Source organism: Anopheles funestus, chromosome 2RL (genome assembly GCF_943734845.2).
Source record: "Anopheles funestus chromosome 2RL, idAnoFuneDA-416_04, whole genome shotgun sequence".
Taxonomy (NCBI): Eukaryota; Metazoa; Arthropoda; class Insecta; order Diptera; family Culicidae; genus Anopheles; species Anopheles funestus.
The window spans coordinates 60379259-60393295 of record NC_064598.1 but is presented as its reverse complement, the minus strand read 5'-3'; the positions used below and the strand labels follow the sequence as shown (position 1 = coordinate 60393295).

Here is a 14037-nt window from a genome sequence, read left to right as displayed (position 1 = left end):
TTATTGATTATTCTTCTTGAATGGTAACAACTCTTAAACAGCAATATGTCGATTTCCAAAAATTAAATTTCTAAAATAATGCTCACTTTTGGGAATCCGTTTCCAGTTGCCTAACCCTGGATGTTTCGATTTGACATTTTGGCAATAATTTGATATTGTTGACACTATTACACAAATTGTAGATGGTGAAAATCCGTGAGGCTGCAATTTCTTTCTAAAGTTACTATACGAAAGTGTTGTTGAATACGCTAAAACCAGCTCTTGTTGCTGAAACATTGCACTAAGCTAGCGGTACAGGTATGTTACCTTCGATCTGTCCACTTAGTTGTTGGCCATTTTTAGAAAACAAGCAAGCTGAAGTCGTCGCAGCTGAGGTGTGTGAAAAATGAATTATGGAAAGTTTGTATCGTCATGGAAAGCGTATACGCACATACATTGCCAATGAAGTCGAAATGCAATTGGATTGTAAAATTAGGACCACGCATTGCGTTATTTTGTGTGATGTGTTAATGGGGAACTTAAGAAACTGATACATACCCGTTGGAATAGAAATATCCCAAAGAATGAAAATAAAACAGTGATATGTTAGTGCTGAAATTACTTTCATTCTCTCCATACATTCTTTTAAGTGCTTGCAGATCAATCGATACTAGAGCGCTGCATGTTCAAGTCCTTCAGTAAATGATGTTATTTATCGTTTTCGATTGCTAGTTTATCTTTTCTTTTTTTATTCAGTTGTAATGCTCATGGTAAGCCTCACTGTAGGTTTTCCCGTCTATTGAGGTCTATCATTTTGAACCAAATGATAAGAAACATCTAGCTTGAACTTTCTCCGATGGAACATTTCGGGAACACAAGTGTACACAAACAACTCAGGCTGGTTAAAGAAATTGACCCGACAAGAGTGTTGTTTTTAGCGGCTAAAAAAATGCATTGCAGTTACAAAGCTACGCGATGTGGTTTGACCGTTTATGCGAGGAAATGAATGGTCGAACGAAGCGTGGAATAAATTATCGACGCAAAAATATATAATGTGCGACTGGAATGCAGGGATGAGCGATGAACTGGATATATGTATACGTAACGCGGCTTTAACCTATACTACGTTGTTTACTGTTATCAGTGTAGTTCTTGTACACGAAATACAACTAATTCTTGAGACAATTTGTATGTTCCAACTGGGTGTTCGGCAATATTGCGTATCATCGTAATCTTGTGGAAGAAAGGTGACTGTTTTTCATCCAAAATATCAACGCAGTTGCTGTGCTTAGCAGTGGGGGGATGGAAAAAGGAATGACTTCACTAATACATGTTTGCCTACATGGATAGCGTGTGTAGAGAAACACACAATAAACGTCAGCAGCATGGTACATGCGAATATCCCAACCGACAAAAAACGCTTAAAACGCTTAGCAACCGACGTCGAAACGACGTCGTTTCGACGTCGAAGGGAAGTACTTTTTCGACGAATATTGTACGTTTATAGTGTCGAGTTCAAAACTTTATGAAATGAGAAAAAAAAATTACTCATCCCCATCACCCCACACACCCCTTATGCTCACTCTCACTCACGCTCCTCACTCTGCTTCCTCATTCTCCTTCACCTACGCCTGTTATGTTATTTTTAACTCTAACTAAAACTTTTTCTATATACTCCTATCTTGTGTTTCATATTGGATTTGATCAAAGGCCCCACATGTCGGTTCTAATGCATTTATTAATTTGAATACGCTGCTTCATAGAGAGGGATGACGAAAATGAGCAGTTTGTATATTCCAAAGCAAGAGCACCGCACAACACAAGAAGAAGCACGCCTGCTGCAACATTATTTCAAAAGATGAATGAACGTTGAATTCAATGCAGGAATTTGAAACTAATTTCGGGTTCGATAAATATAACCGAACCTGAATCTCGAAATGGCAAACATTGTGCAACGATTGTGTTTTTAGTTGCCAATGTTAGATATGTATTAAATAATGAATAATTGTATACACTTTTGTTACACGGTAAACAATGTAAAAACATATTTATTTTTCTTTCCTTCTGTCTTTTCAATACAACCGTATCTCTTGAACCCATAGAAAAAAATAAATACTGTTTCGTGTCGTACTGACGTTGTAGTTTTTTTCTGTGAACGCACACACCACCGTTTCTGATACGCAAGCACTTTCTACCATCGTTAATGAATGTTATCCGTGATTTGTTTCGGGTTTGCGAATATATTTCGGGAAGGTATCCATTTTCGTCCACCACACTGGTCATTCCTGGATGAATTCGTTTTTGATCCTGAAGAATATTACATCTTTTGAATGCAGTGCATCTCACTTTTGCCGATGCCGACGCATCGGAATGATTTCTGCACACTTTTGACTATTTAGCACTTATTTTCTCCATTATCTGAATCGCTACTGTTTCAGGAATTGTTGATAAAACGCAACAACTACACAAATGGCTAGAAAAAAACTAAATAAATGTAATAGTTTCTGTACCATTTCTGTGGGAACCGAACAACCAACGTATTCTACTATCAAAACAATAGTTGCGTTAGCGCACCAAACAGCCTACATAGATTAAACGCTTGAAATGTACATGTGTGTGTGAGCCGTAGAGCAAATGACATTTCAACTCGTCGTATATCGCTTGCTCTGTCGCTTGGGATACCATTGAAAAACGTTGTCGGTTTTGCCGGGTGACTAGATTTGCTTGAGAAATCCGTTCTGACTGGAAATCGGAACACGATAATAGCCTACCGAAATGTGTGATGCGCGCACATGGCAACGAAGAATAATCACCCATTGCGGAGCTAATGCGAAAAAGATGCACGCGTCTGAGCGCATAAGTGGTAAATGAATGTTGATGCAAGAACTGAAGAATGACTGAGGAGGGTGGCATGTTTATATTGTGATTCCGCTCGCTCCTCCCGCCATTAATGCCGGCAAACAGTGTCAGAGTAAGCAAGCGAATAAAAGCAACGCGTACGACGATGATGATGTCGATGATTGCAAAGATCGTACGAGATTGTCAAGAGGTGGTCCGATGTTGGTTACACGCAAAGATATTGCTCGTAGCGTCGTTTGTAGTTGTGAGATCGTGCGTTTTTATCATTGTATTTCGACCGGTGAGCCGCTGGTACCATGGAAAACGTAACGTAAACCTCGAAACTCGCCACCTATTGCAATTTTTGTTCCCGTCGATCAGTATACCTCAAAGTGCACTTGTGAAAAGAGGCTACAATTTGATTACGCGTGACCTTGGCCATCAAATTTTTGGGAGAAGAATTATTAATAACAAGTCGGGCATTTCATTGTCAAGGTTATATCGATCGTGGTAAGCATTGCCAAATTCAGCAACCGTTTCTTACAAATATGCCAACGATAGAAATAGTATAAGGATAGGCATGCTGTTAAAGTATGTCAAAAAAACAACGCTTCTGGATGTTGTAACGTGAAACTGGAAGTTAACTTTCTACAAATTGTCCCGCTATTCTGTACACTACTAGGAAAAGGAGGATTAATGAGTAATTTTCTGAAGCCATCTAAATCTTCAGTATGGTGTGAATTAGATGTAATGCGGTTGTTCAAAGTCTTCATTGAGCCTATTAGTTTTCCGTAGAGCTCCTCTCCTCCTCTCTGGTGATTTTGATTTGTTTTCCTCGTCTCCTGTGCTCCCCTATAAACGTCCTTAAGGTTTTCGTCCTGGAACATTATGTAACTCACTTTGGGAAAATGACGTCAGTGTGCCATGACTTTCTTCATTGATGAAAGACAGATGAACGGAGAGCGATTTATTACCAGGAAGAAAGTACTGCTTTTGATAAGCGATTTTGAATTGATGAAATAAGTATAAATTGAATCATTCTTGCATTCTAACATACAATCATCGGAAGCAGATGGAGTTTTATGAAATATTAATTTTGTTTTATATTGAAAATGAGCGTCATCAATTCGTCTGCTTGCAATAGCTCACTATTAAGTAACTTCTTTCCCAACTGTCGAGGAAAGATGATTGATCTAGAGGTCACAGGAAGGAGTAAAACGTAGATAGAGCAGAAATCATACTATTCCGTGGTTTACTGGTTGCCGTAGCAACGGGTGATTAAAAAATAAACAAACTAGTAAACGTGTATTGCATGATGCAGTTGACTTTCTTATGATATTTTCGATTATGTATCGAATGGTTTAGTATTGTTTACTAATCAAATATGCAACCAGGATACAAACAGCATTGGCGCAACCAGAAGTTTAGAACGGGTTATTAGAATTACCAGGAAGTAAAACACCTTTTATTGCTGAAACAGTGTTCTCGATCCCCTGCCTTGATGCATACGACGGTTGATATGACGGCATATCGACATCGTAGTGAAAGTGGTACTGAAAAGTAGAACAGGTTGTTGAACAGACAATACACCCGGAAATGCTTCAGTTTGAAGCACAAAATCTAGCTATTCCTGCGTATTTTATTTTCTAGAATAAGGTTACGTTAAAAAATTGCTGTGGTCTACACCATGAGATGGCTTGAAAAGGTATTCTTAACCTGTCACTAGGTCAAATGCAACATGCATGTACAAGAAACATTCGCTCCATCCGCCCTTGACAGTGTCCCGATCGTGCATGTTTTTGCGCTGGCTCAGGTCACCGCTGCTTCCCGTCTGCTGCACGGGTGTCCCCTATCAGAGTGACCGTCCTCCGGTTGGCACGGTCGGACGAAAGGCGGATGCAATAGCACATGACCAGCGCCAGTCATCGATGTTCGCAAAACGAAACAACGAGCTGAAACCGTGGTGAACCATCAGCTGAGGAGATAAGAAATAGTCGGGAACCCGTAGCGTTGCGAACGTGAGAAGGCAAAGCCGCGCCGGTAAGGGCAAACAGCACACATTCGTACACGACGAATGACGCTGGAAGCAAGTGGTTCGTATTGGTAGCAGGCGTAGAGTAAGAAAAAAAAAGCCACCCTCTTCGACCGCCATACCACCTTGCTGTGTGCCGTCATTCGCCGCAACCCCGAAATCAGGCTGATTCGCTGCCGATTTCGCGGTGGAAACCGCTTGCCGATCCCGCACTATAGCTGCGCTGTTGGTGAAACAAGCACCAAGGGGTTTAGTTGCGTTTGTGTCGTCGTCCCGATCGGATCGTTGCTCCACTTCAGCAAAACAGGCGTGTGTGCCCGCTGCCCGTGACCGGTTTCGTTGCATTTCGTTGGCCCGCTGTTTCTACTAGCGGTCACTCCCACAGCTGCGCTTAGGTGTGTACCGTGTGTGTGCTGTAACAGTTGCTTCCGCGTGTGTGCCTTCGCGAGAGTGGTTCGCGCTGAACCGCCTCTCGACGAGCCTCTGCTTGTGTGCGTACATCGCGTGCGGAGATTCCGGCAAAAGTACGGGGTTTTTGGTTGTGCGTTTTCGGTTTTTCGGAAGAGAAAGTTGTTGCCCATTTTCTCCGAAATTTCAATCCAACACTGAACCGTGCATTCGTAGTGCGTTAATGGACGTTTCTTCCACTTCCAGTGGAAACCAGCAGTAATTTATGATCCGGTGGTATTGCGTTCCAGTCCACTTTGGGGGATTTTTGGTTTTGAAGTGGATTTTTATGTAATAAATAACCTAACGGCGCGCACCACGACAGCTCCGTTAGGGTTTTCGCCCTACCTGTCGCTCTACCTGTTCTGTAAACGGACCACTTCGATCCTCCATGGAGGCCCTACTACCTTATCACACTTATCAGTTGAATGGTTTATCCTTTGCTAATTTATGTGTACGTTCGAATGCAATAATTTTGCGTGGTTTGGCTATCAGGCCTCGAAGGAAGTTAATTTGATCGCTCCTAGAAGTACCAATTGTCACTATATCTAACCGCCACCAGTGATATCTCTACAATCCATTGATGGAATTAGATTGTTTCGTCTGTTGTTGTTGATGGATGATTAAGATCGAAATCCAGCTTATGCTTATTGTTTTTTTAAACGGGGTTTTTCAGCTTATGTTTGCTATTGCAATTGGCGACTCATCAAAGTTTATGTTAATGTTCGGTTTGTCTCGTTTGCATAGTGCATTAAAGCTATTAATCCGTTGCACGCACATCACATATGAGAAGTAGGCGATCATCTGGTGTGCCGATCACTTGACGGAATTCACGCACTCTTCATGGAATAGTTGTGCAGAAGAGTTGAATTATCGCACTCTTTCTCTGCTATCTATTGTTGCGCAGCCGATTCCCTCCATCGAACGTGAATGGTAGAAATGTTGTAATCTTTATCTACAAGGTGCGACCCACGACGGCTCGCCAGTCGGACAGTGTTGCTAACCGCAAATGCTCCTGCTTGCCTTCGGTCAGTCAACCTGCGCGCCAGTCGACAAAACAAAATTCCTCATTACCGCACCGTTTCGAGAGCGTGGAAGCCGCTTTGTGACACCACACTGGTGGTTGTGTCATTAAGAGGGAAAGCGAAAGCCGCCTGAATGTGGCGTCTCGGCTACGATATTGTCTCATTGGTTTGTTGTGACCGGTATTTCGGGCCGGAGTTGTCAGGGATAGGCTAGTACGAAGGATAGGCCAGTTTGTTTATTCATCAAAAAGGCATCATTATGGGTAAATGGGCACCCTCAGCATTGCATGACGCTGTTGGCCATGTCTGCCGTGGATGCATTGGATGAACAGATTGAAACGTTGATGTAATAGCGTTGGTTTGTTTAAACAACCACACGACGGATCACCACACATCGATTTTCCTATACACGCAACAACGAGCACATCGCGAAAGTGAACATATCCATTTCAGCATTTTCTTTGAAATATTTAAAAGAATTGCATTACTTGTAAAGTCTGACTGTTAATGTGCACTAAACTACCATGTTTGCTAAGTAAAACTGTCCTATAAACTGTCCACCATTATCTATTTGGTCCATTTCAACAGATTTAAAAGATCATCTAACAAAAGGAGAACAGCGCCAAGCAGTACAATAGCAAGATGTCCGCCAAAGCAATACGCGAAGCCACCGGTAAAGATATTATCAACCGCCATCTACAGGGCGATCATGGAGCGGCCAAGTGTCGTTTTGCAACCGTGACCGAAAATACACAATGGCAGCAGCTGGTACTGGACAACCCGTGGCTGGAGACTTCGGTAAGTGGTGAACAATTTATGTAATAAATAAATCCAACAGACAGGTTGCACACTATTTTTTTTTTACTAAACTCTGAATGGTATGGAATTTGAAATAAAAAGGAACAGAACGTTCTCTATGATGCTAAACGCATTCGCATTTTAGTACACACAGAGTACGATCAAGGTCAAGCTGTGTGATACTGCACATTGATCGCACAATCGTCAGAAGATGTCTGCTGTCGAAACTTCGAGAATGTTTTTTTTGCTTGTCTCGTTTCACACAGCGAATTTCGTCATCAATTTCCTTATGTTTTTCCTACATTGTGTACCTTGTTTATAAATCAATAACAAAAAAGCACCAATGGAGATGATGTTTTTTTATGGGAGTTGTGACCACGAAATTACGTAAAATTGCTTTTTGTCGTCACGGCCTGTGGATCTTTCCTGCGTTCAAGATGATGACGTAAAAAAAATACTATCCGGATGTATCATCGAAGTGTGTGCAAAGACGCGTTGGAACGCGTCAATACGTAAATGTTAATCTATGGCTGTGAACTTGTATCGAAGAGAAACTCTCGGCAAACATTAGATGCCTGTATAATAATGCTGATATTGGAAGAAAAAAGTTTTTAATCATGGCGGTCATCTTGAGGTGTTCAAAGTACACTGTGGCTTGGATAGGCAAAGGTGATGCAATGGTACACTAGCGCTACACATTTACTATTGGGTATAGGAAAAAAAAATACCACACACCGAACAACGGCAAACTCGTTTTTGAAGTCTTCTCAATGGTTTTAACTGAAACGTTCAAGTTATGTAAATTTATGTGTAACTTTGCTTTTTACTTTTTGGGTTTTTTTATTTCATTTTATTGTAGCCTCTTGTGGTAAAGCCGGATCAGCTGATTAAGAGACGTGGCAAACTTGGACTGATTGCCGTTAACAAAAACCTAACCCAAGTGAAGACATGGGTCAACGAACGGATGGGCAAAGATCAGAAGGTTGGAAACGCTACCGGCAAGCTGCGCAATTTTATCATCGAACCGTTTGTCCCGCACAAAGATGTAAGCTTCGATCAGTTGACAGGGTTCTGTTTTATGCTACTCTTAATAACACATTGCATATATGTATGTTGTTAATTTTTACAGAATGAGGAAGCATACGTGTGTATCTACTCTCACCGGACGGCGGACACAATACTGTTCTATCACCAGGGCGGCGTTGATATCGGTGATGTGGATGCGAAGGCGTTAAAGCTGGATGTACCTGTCGGTAAAGACGTGACTATGGCCGAAATTGAGAAAGTGTTGCTGACCGAAATTTCTTCCGCTAAGAAGCAGTAAGTGTGTCTCTTAACAATGTTATTAATCATCTAACACTAACTTGTTTGTTTGCAGAAGGGTTGCCAACTTTGTATACAATCTGTACCGATTGTATGTGGACCTGTATTTTACTTACCTGGAAATTAATCCACTGGTCATCACGAACGATTCCATCTATATTCTCGATTTGGCAGCTAAGGTTGACGCAACTGCCGACTTTATCTGTCGGCCAAAGTGGGGCGAAATTGACTATCCACCACCATTTGGCCGCGACGCATTCCCGGAGGAAGCGTACATTGCCGATTTGGATGCAAAGAGTGGTGCATCGCTGAAGCTAACAATTCTGAACCGCAACGGTCGCATCTGGACAATGGTTGCAGGTGGTGGTGCTAGTGTAATCTATTCGGATACAATCTGCGATTTAGGCGGTGCTAGTGAGCTGGCAAACTATGGCGAATACAGTGGGGCACCATCGGAGCAGCAAACGTACGAGTATGCAAAGACTATTCTTAGTCTGATGACCAGCAGCCCGAAGCATCCGGATGGAAAGGTGCTGATTACTGGTGGAGGTATTGCAAACTTTACGAATGTAGCAGCAACATTTAGCGGTATTATTACTGCCCTGCGTGACTACCAGCAGAAGCTGATCGAGCACAATGTGTCGATCTTTGTGCGTCGTGCAGGCCCGAACTATCAGGAAGGCTTGCGCAAGATGCGTGAGATTGGTAGCAGCTTGGGTAAGTGGAATGATGGAAGTGTAGGGTGAGCTTTCGTTTATGTACATTACATCATGTTTGCATTGTAGGCATTCCACTGTATGTGTTCGGTCCGGAGACACACATGACGGCGATCTGCGGTATGGCACTAGGAAAGAAACCTATCGCTAAGAGCAACAATGTACATTTTGCCACTGCAAACTTTCTTCTACCGGGTGGCCAGCAGGTGGCCGAATCATCCAAGAAATCGTCCACTGGTAGTCAAGAAAATGGTAAGCTATAAAAGACATCGATTCGATACGGCAAAGCTTCCGTTCCTTTGTAATTCAACCAGTTCCAAGTTTTATGCCCTGTATGTGCCTATCATCATGAAGCTTTTGTTAATTAATTTCGCATAATTTCCTAGTCGATTCCACAATTCGTGATGCATCTAGCGAACAGATCTTTAGTAATGATGCCCCTGCACATGACAATACCATCCATTCAGTAATTGTTGATCAAAGTTTGCCATCCTCTTCGCGTAGTACAATGGGAAGAGTTTCTAGACTCTTGTTAAAAATATTGCTCCGCACATCATACTCCTCATCTACCGATAACGAAGATCGTTACGTCAAAACCACCGGCCAAGGTGAGCGTTTGCTATTTGGGTAAACTCATATCCTCGTAATATACGCTTTGATTTGTACAAAAAGTTTGTTAATGTTTTGCTACGCTGGTGTATAAAGCGTCTATCTTTGTCCTCTTCCTTTACACTGGGAATGAGATAATGGGGGCATGCTTTCTATCGAAAGTTTTCCATGGTTTTGGTATCACGCTTCAATGCAAATCTTGGCCGGGTGGCTTTTTGTTTCCTTGGCTATATGTATGGTAATTGAACGGTCCTCGGTATCATAGAATGTATGTCTTATCCAAGCGTGCAAACACGGCTACGTTGTATAAAAAGTAATTTGTATCAGTTCATCACATAAATAGTAGAACATTTTGTTTGCTAAATATTCAAACTATTCACCATTTCTTTTCATGTTTCTATAATTGGAATTTTGTAATGATGCTTTGGTTCGTGTGCTGTTTGTTTGTTATTATTTTTCCTTCCAAACGCGTTTGCTTTATCAAATCTGTATTGAAATTTCTCCATTACCCCATACTGTATTCCTATTTTTTCTTTCCATTTTCTTCCTCCCGCACGTCATCATACAATGTGTGTTTGTGAATGTTTTCATGGTTTATGTTTGCATCCTCGCTTGCTTTCGGCGATCAAACACTTTCCATTCATGACCTTCACCGTTTCCTTACGATCACAATACGGCTCTCGATCGCTCGCTCGCTCGCTGTACCACCGTCATCATCCTTTATACCGTATGCTCATATGTAGCAGCTAGCAGTGGCGTTAGTAAGAAATTTACCTCACCCGCTACTTCCCCGGTAGGCGAAACTGGTGCGATCCGAACGTCACAAACAGAAATCGGTTCGGATGCGTATCGTCAAATGTTTACCAACCGTACCAAGGCACTCGTATGGGGAATGCAAACCCGAGCTGTCCAGTCGATGCTGGATTTCGACTTTATCTGCAGGTAAATGTTAATACTTTATATCCAACATTGTGAACCTTCATAATAATGTATATACGAATTTGTTTCGTTTCCAGCCGTGATGAGCCTTCCGTAGTGGCGATGGTATACCCGTTCACCGGGTATCATAAGCAAAAATTCTACTGGGGTCATAAGGAAGTGCTGATTCCGGTGTACTCTAAGATGTCGGAAGCAATCAATAAGCACAAAGAAGCCGACGTGTTAGTAAACTTTGCGTCCCTTCGGTCAGCTTACGATAGTTCAATCGAAGTGTTGGACTATCCGCAGATCCGCACTATTGCCATCATTGCCGAAGGCATTCCGGAGAATTTGACGCGCAAGCTGAACATGGCTGCAAAAGACCGTAATGTTTCGATCATCGGCCCGGCCACGGTTGGTGGTGTTAAGCCGGGATGTTTCAAGATTGGTAATACTGGCGGTATGCTTGATAACATTATACATTCCAAGTTGTACCGTGCCGGCAGTGTGGCGTATGTGTCCCGCTCGGGTGGTATGTCCAACGAGCTGAACAACATTCTTTCACTGACGACGGATGGAGTTTACGAGGGTGTCGCAATTGGTGGCGATCGTTACCCTGGCACAACATTTATGGATCACATCATGCGCTATCAGGCTGATCCGGCTGCCAAGATGATCGTATTGTTGGGAGAGGTTGGCGGCGTTGAAGAATACGAAGTGTGTGAAGCATTGAGGGATGGTCGCATCACTAAGCCCTTGATTGCCTGGTGTATCGGTACCTGTGCGGGAATGTTCACTTCCGAGGTACAGTTCGGACATGCTGGGTCCTGTGCGAACACGGATCGCGAAACGGCATCTGCTAAAAACAATGCTCTTGCCGACGCGGGCGCTCACGTACCTGCCTCGTTCGACGCTTTCGGTGATCTGATTGGATCGGTGTACGAGAGCATGGTTAAGGAAGGACACATCGTACCGGCCGAAGAGGTACCGCCTCCAACTGTACCGATGGACTACTCGTGGGCTCGCGAGCTTGGTTTGATCCGCAAACCGGCTTCGTTTATGACGTCGATTTGTGACGAGAGAGGCCAGGAGCTGCTTTACGCCGGCATGCCGATCAGCGATGTGCTGCAGAAGAATGTAGGCATCGGTGGTGTGGTGTCGCTTTTGTGGTTCCAGCGCTGTTTACCTCCGTACGTGTGCAAGTTCTTCGAAATGTGTCTGATGGTTACTGCTGATCATGGTCCGGCTGTATCAGGCGCACACAACACGATCGTTTGTGCACGTGCCGGTAAAGATTTGGTATCGTCTGTGGTAAGCGGTCTGCTTACGATCGGTGACCGTTTCGGTGGTGCCCTTGATGGTGCAGCCAAACAGTTCTCCGAGGCTTACGATTCCAACCTTCACCCAATGGAATTCGTCAACTCTATGCGCAAGAAGGTATGTACAAATGGGAAGAAACAATATTCGTTGATGTAACCTTCATCTAACTATATCTTTCGTATCTCTTACTTAGGGTCAACTGATCATGGGCATCGGACACAGAGTAAAGTCTATTAACAACCCGGACGTTCGAGTGAAGATCATCAAAGAGTTCGTAATGCAAAACTTCCCAGCTTACCCTCTGCTTGAGTACGCGCTGGAGGTTGAGAAGATTACCACCAGCAAGAAACCGAACCTAATTTTGAATGTTGATGGAGTAATTGCAACGTCTTTTGTTGATTTGTTGAGGAACTGTGGTTCATTCACGAGGTAAGTGTGGATTGCTTTTCATACTATGCACATTTGATGCTTATAACACTCACATTCGATTTTGGGATTGTTTATCATTTACAGTGAGGAAGCTCAAGAGTATATCAACATCGGTGCGATCAATTCGCTGTTTGTTTTGGGCCGCAGTATCGGTTTCATCGGACATTACATGGATCAGAAGCGCTTGAAGCAGGGTCTGTATCGTCATCCATGGGACGATATCTCGTACGTTCTCCCGGAACAGTACAACTAAAACCCCTACTGATCGGAGATTATCGGACGTCGAGACAAGATATTATACAAAAATTCATAAGCACAACACGACGCAAAACAACATGTTTCCGTTTAAACACGAACGTAGAAAAGTGGAAATTTAACTGTGGATGTGAAAATGTAACATATTCATCCATCAACAAACGATGAAGATCCGCAAAAAATGGAGAAGTAATGTAAGCAAACGGCAATTGTGTATGGTTCGAGAAGTTCGATAGTGAAAAAAAACATTAAGCAAATTATGCAGCGCAATGCTGCATACTTTCCATTTTTCCCCATTATTGGTAATTAGTTTTACAAGAATCTCTTTTTCGTTTTGGCGTAGTGTATCCTTTTCCGTAGTGTATTCCGTAATTATCCTTTTCTTTCCTTTGTGTCTGTTAGCTTGTTGAACAATCAATTTTACATTCTCAACAAACAGTGCATTTATGCAAGGAAAGTTGCGCTGTGTATCGTGTAACTTATTGCTACGAATTACATTTGGTGTTTCCTTTTTTTAAAACTACATTCACTATAGTTTAAAATTGTTCCTAAACAGGCTTCGCCTTAAAGTTAGTGATTGTGTTTTGCGCTGACAGACATAAGCATAACACGTTTCTAACGGGGAAACAATGAAGATTACTCGGTGCAATCACAGCAACGTCTAGTTTGGGCGTAGAACCACAAGGTGTTTAACAACGGACAAAACAAACAAAAGCGGTGGAAGCAAAATGAGACTTACTTTTAATTTATTGCATCGCTCATTAAGTTTCAATGTTTTTTTTCCCCATCTTCGGTAAGGCGTTTCCCGGTTTTAAACGGCAACATCATCTGAAAAAGCGTACAAGATAGTAGAAACAATGACGCTATATTCCATGAATATCCTAGCAAAAGATGGCAACTAGAATGTGAGGTAATTGCAATCTGAACGAACGAACGTAGGAGAGGCGCTGTGTCTTATATGATTTCTATTTAAATTCGTTATCATTTCTTTCCGTGTAAAAGTCTTCATTGCGGTTTCTGTTGCTAATTATAAGTTAATGTGGATATGTTTCTTCTATTTTATTTGAATGGAAAAAAAGATACAACAAACATAGTGACAAAGTACCAAATATGTGTTTAATTTTATTTCGTTCACATGTGTTATTTTGCATTATTATTTTTTGAATTTTAGGTCCGGGGTCTGGTTTACAAGTTAGTTTTAAACAAATTATAATGAGGATGATATAAATAGACGTTGTCTAGGCGTTCTGTCATCGTCCAAGTTGAGCTCAAAATTGCACTGAATATACATATGTATTATCAACAGAAGTGTGCTATCGGCACTGGACCTAGCACTTCGCGTTGGACA

General features: G+C 42.2%; 1 protein-coding gene across 5 annotated transcripts; it reads left to right on the top strand.

Annotated features, from left to right (window-relative positions):
- Positions 1-152: 152 nt before the first annotated feature.
- LOC125762607 (ATP-citrate synthase) lies at positions 153-13798 on the top strand. Of its 5 annotated transcripts, none has more exons than XM_049424911.1 (10): positions 153-297; positions 6910-7119; positions 7979-8164; positions 8249-8439; positions 8498-9159; positions 9228-9410; positions 10511-10709; positions 10784-12122; positions 12199-12434; positions 12519-13798. In XM_049424911.1, exons 2-10 carry the CDS (start codon positions 6964-6966, stop codon positions 12685-12687), a joined length of 3321 nt encoding a protein of 1106 aa, XP_049280868.1. In that variant the 5' UTR covers positions 153-297; positions 6910-6963; the 3' UTR covers positions 12688-13798. The 5 variants fall into 5 exon arrangements, with proteins under 5 accessions (XP_049280868.1, XP_049280869.1, XP_049280870.1 ...); XM_049424912.1 differs by lacking the exon at positions 153-297 and adding an exon at positions 3154-3327; XM_049424913.1 differs by lacking the exon at positions 153-297 and adding an exon at positions 4963-5244 and having other exon boundaries at positions 10514-10709.
- The last annotated feature ends 239 nt before the right edge of the window (positions 13799-14037 follow it).

Excerpts from the sequence above, each read along its gene's own strand:
- LOC125762607 (XM_049424911.1), top strand. The coding sequence starts at position 6,964 with ATGTCCGCCAAAGCAATACGCGAAGCCACCGGTAAAGATATTATCAAC. Across the intron at positions 8,165-8,248 it reads CGTTTGTCCCGCACAAAGAT|AATGAGGAAGCATACGTGTG; the intron begins GTAAGCTTCGAT and ends TAATTTTTACAG. Across the intron at positions 9,160-9,227 it reads TGAGATTGGTAGCAGCTTGG|GCATTCCACTGTATGTGTTC; the intron begins GTAAGTGGAATG and ends TTTGCATTGTAG.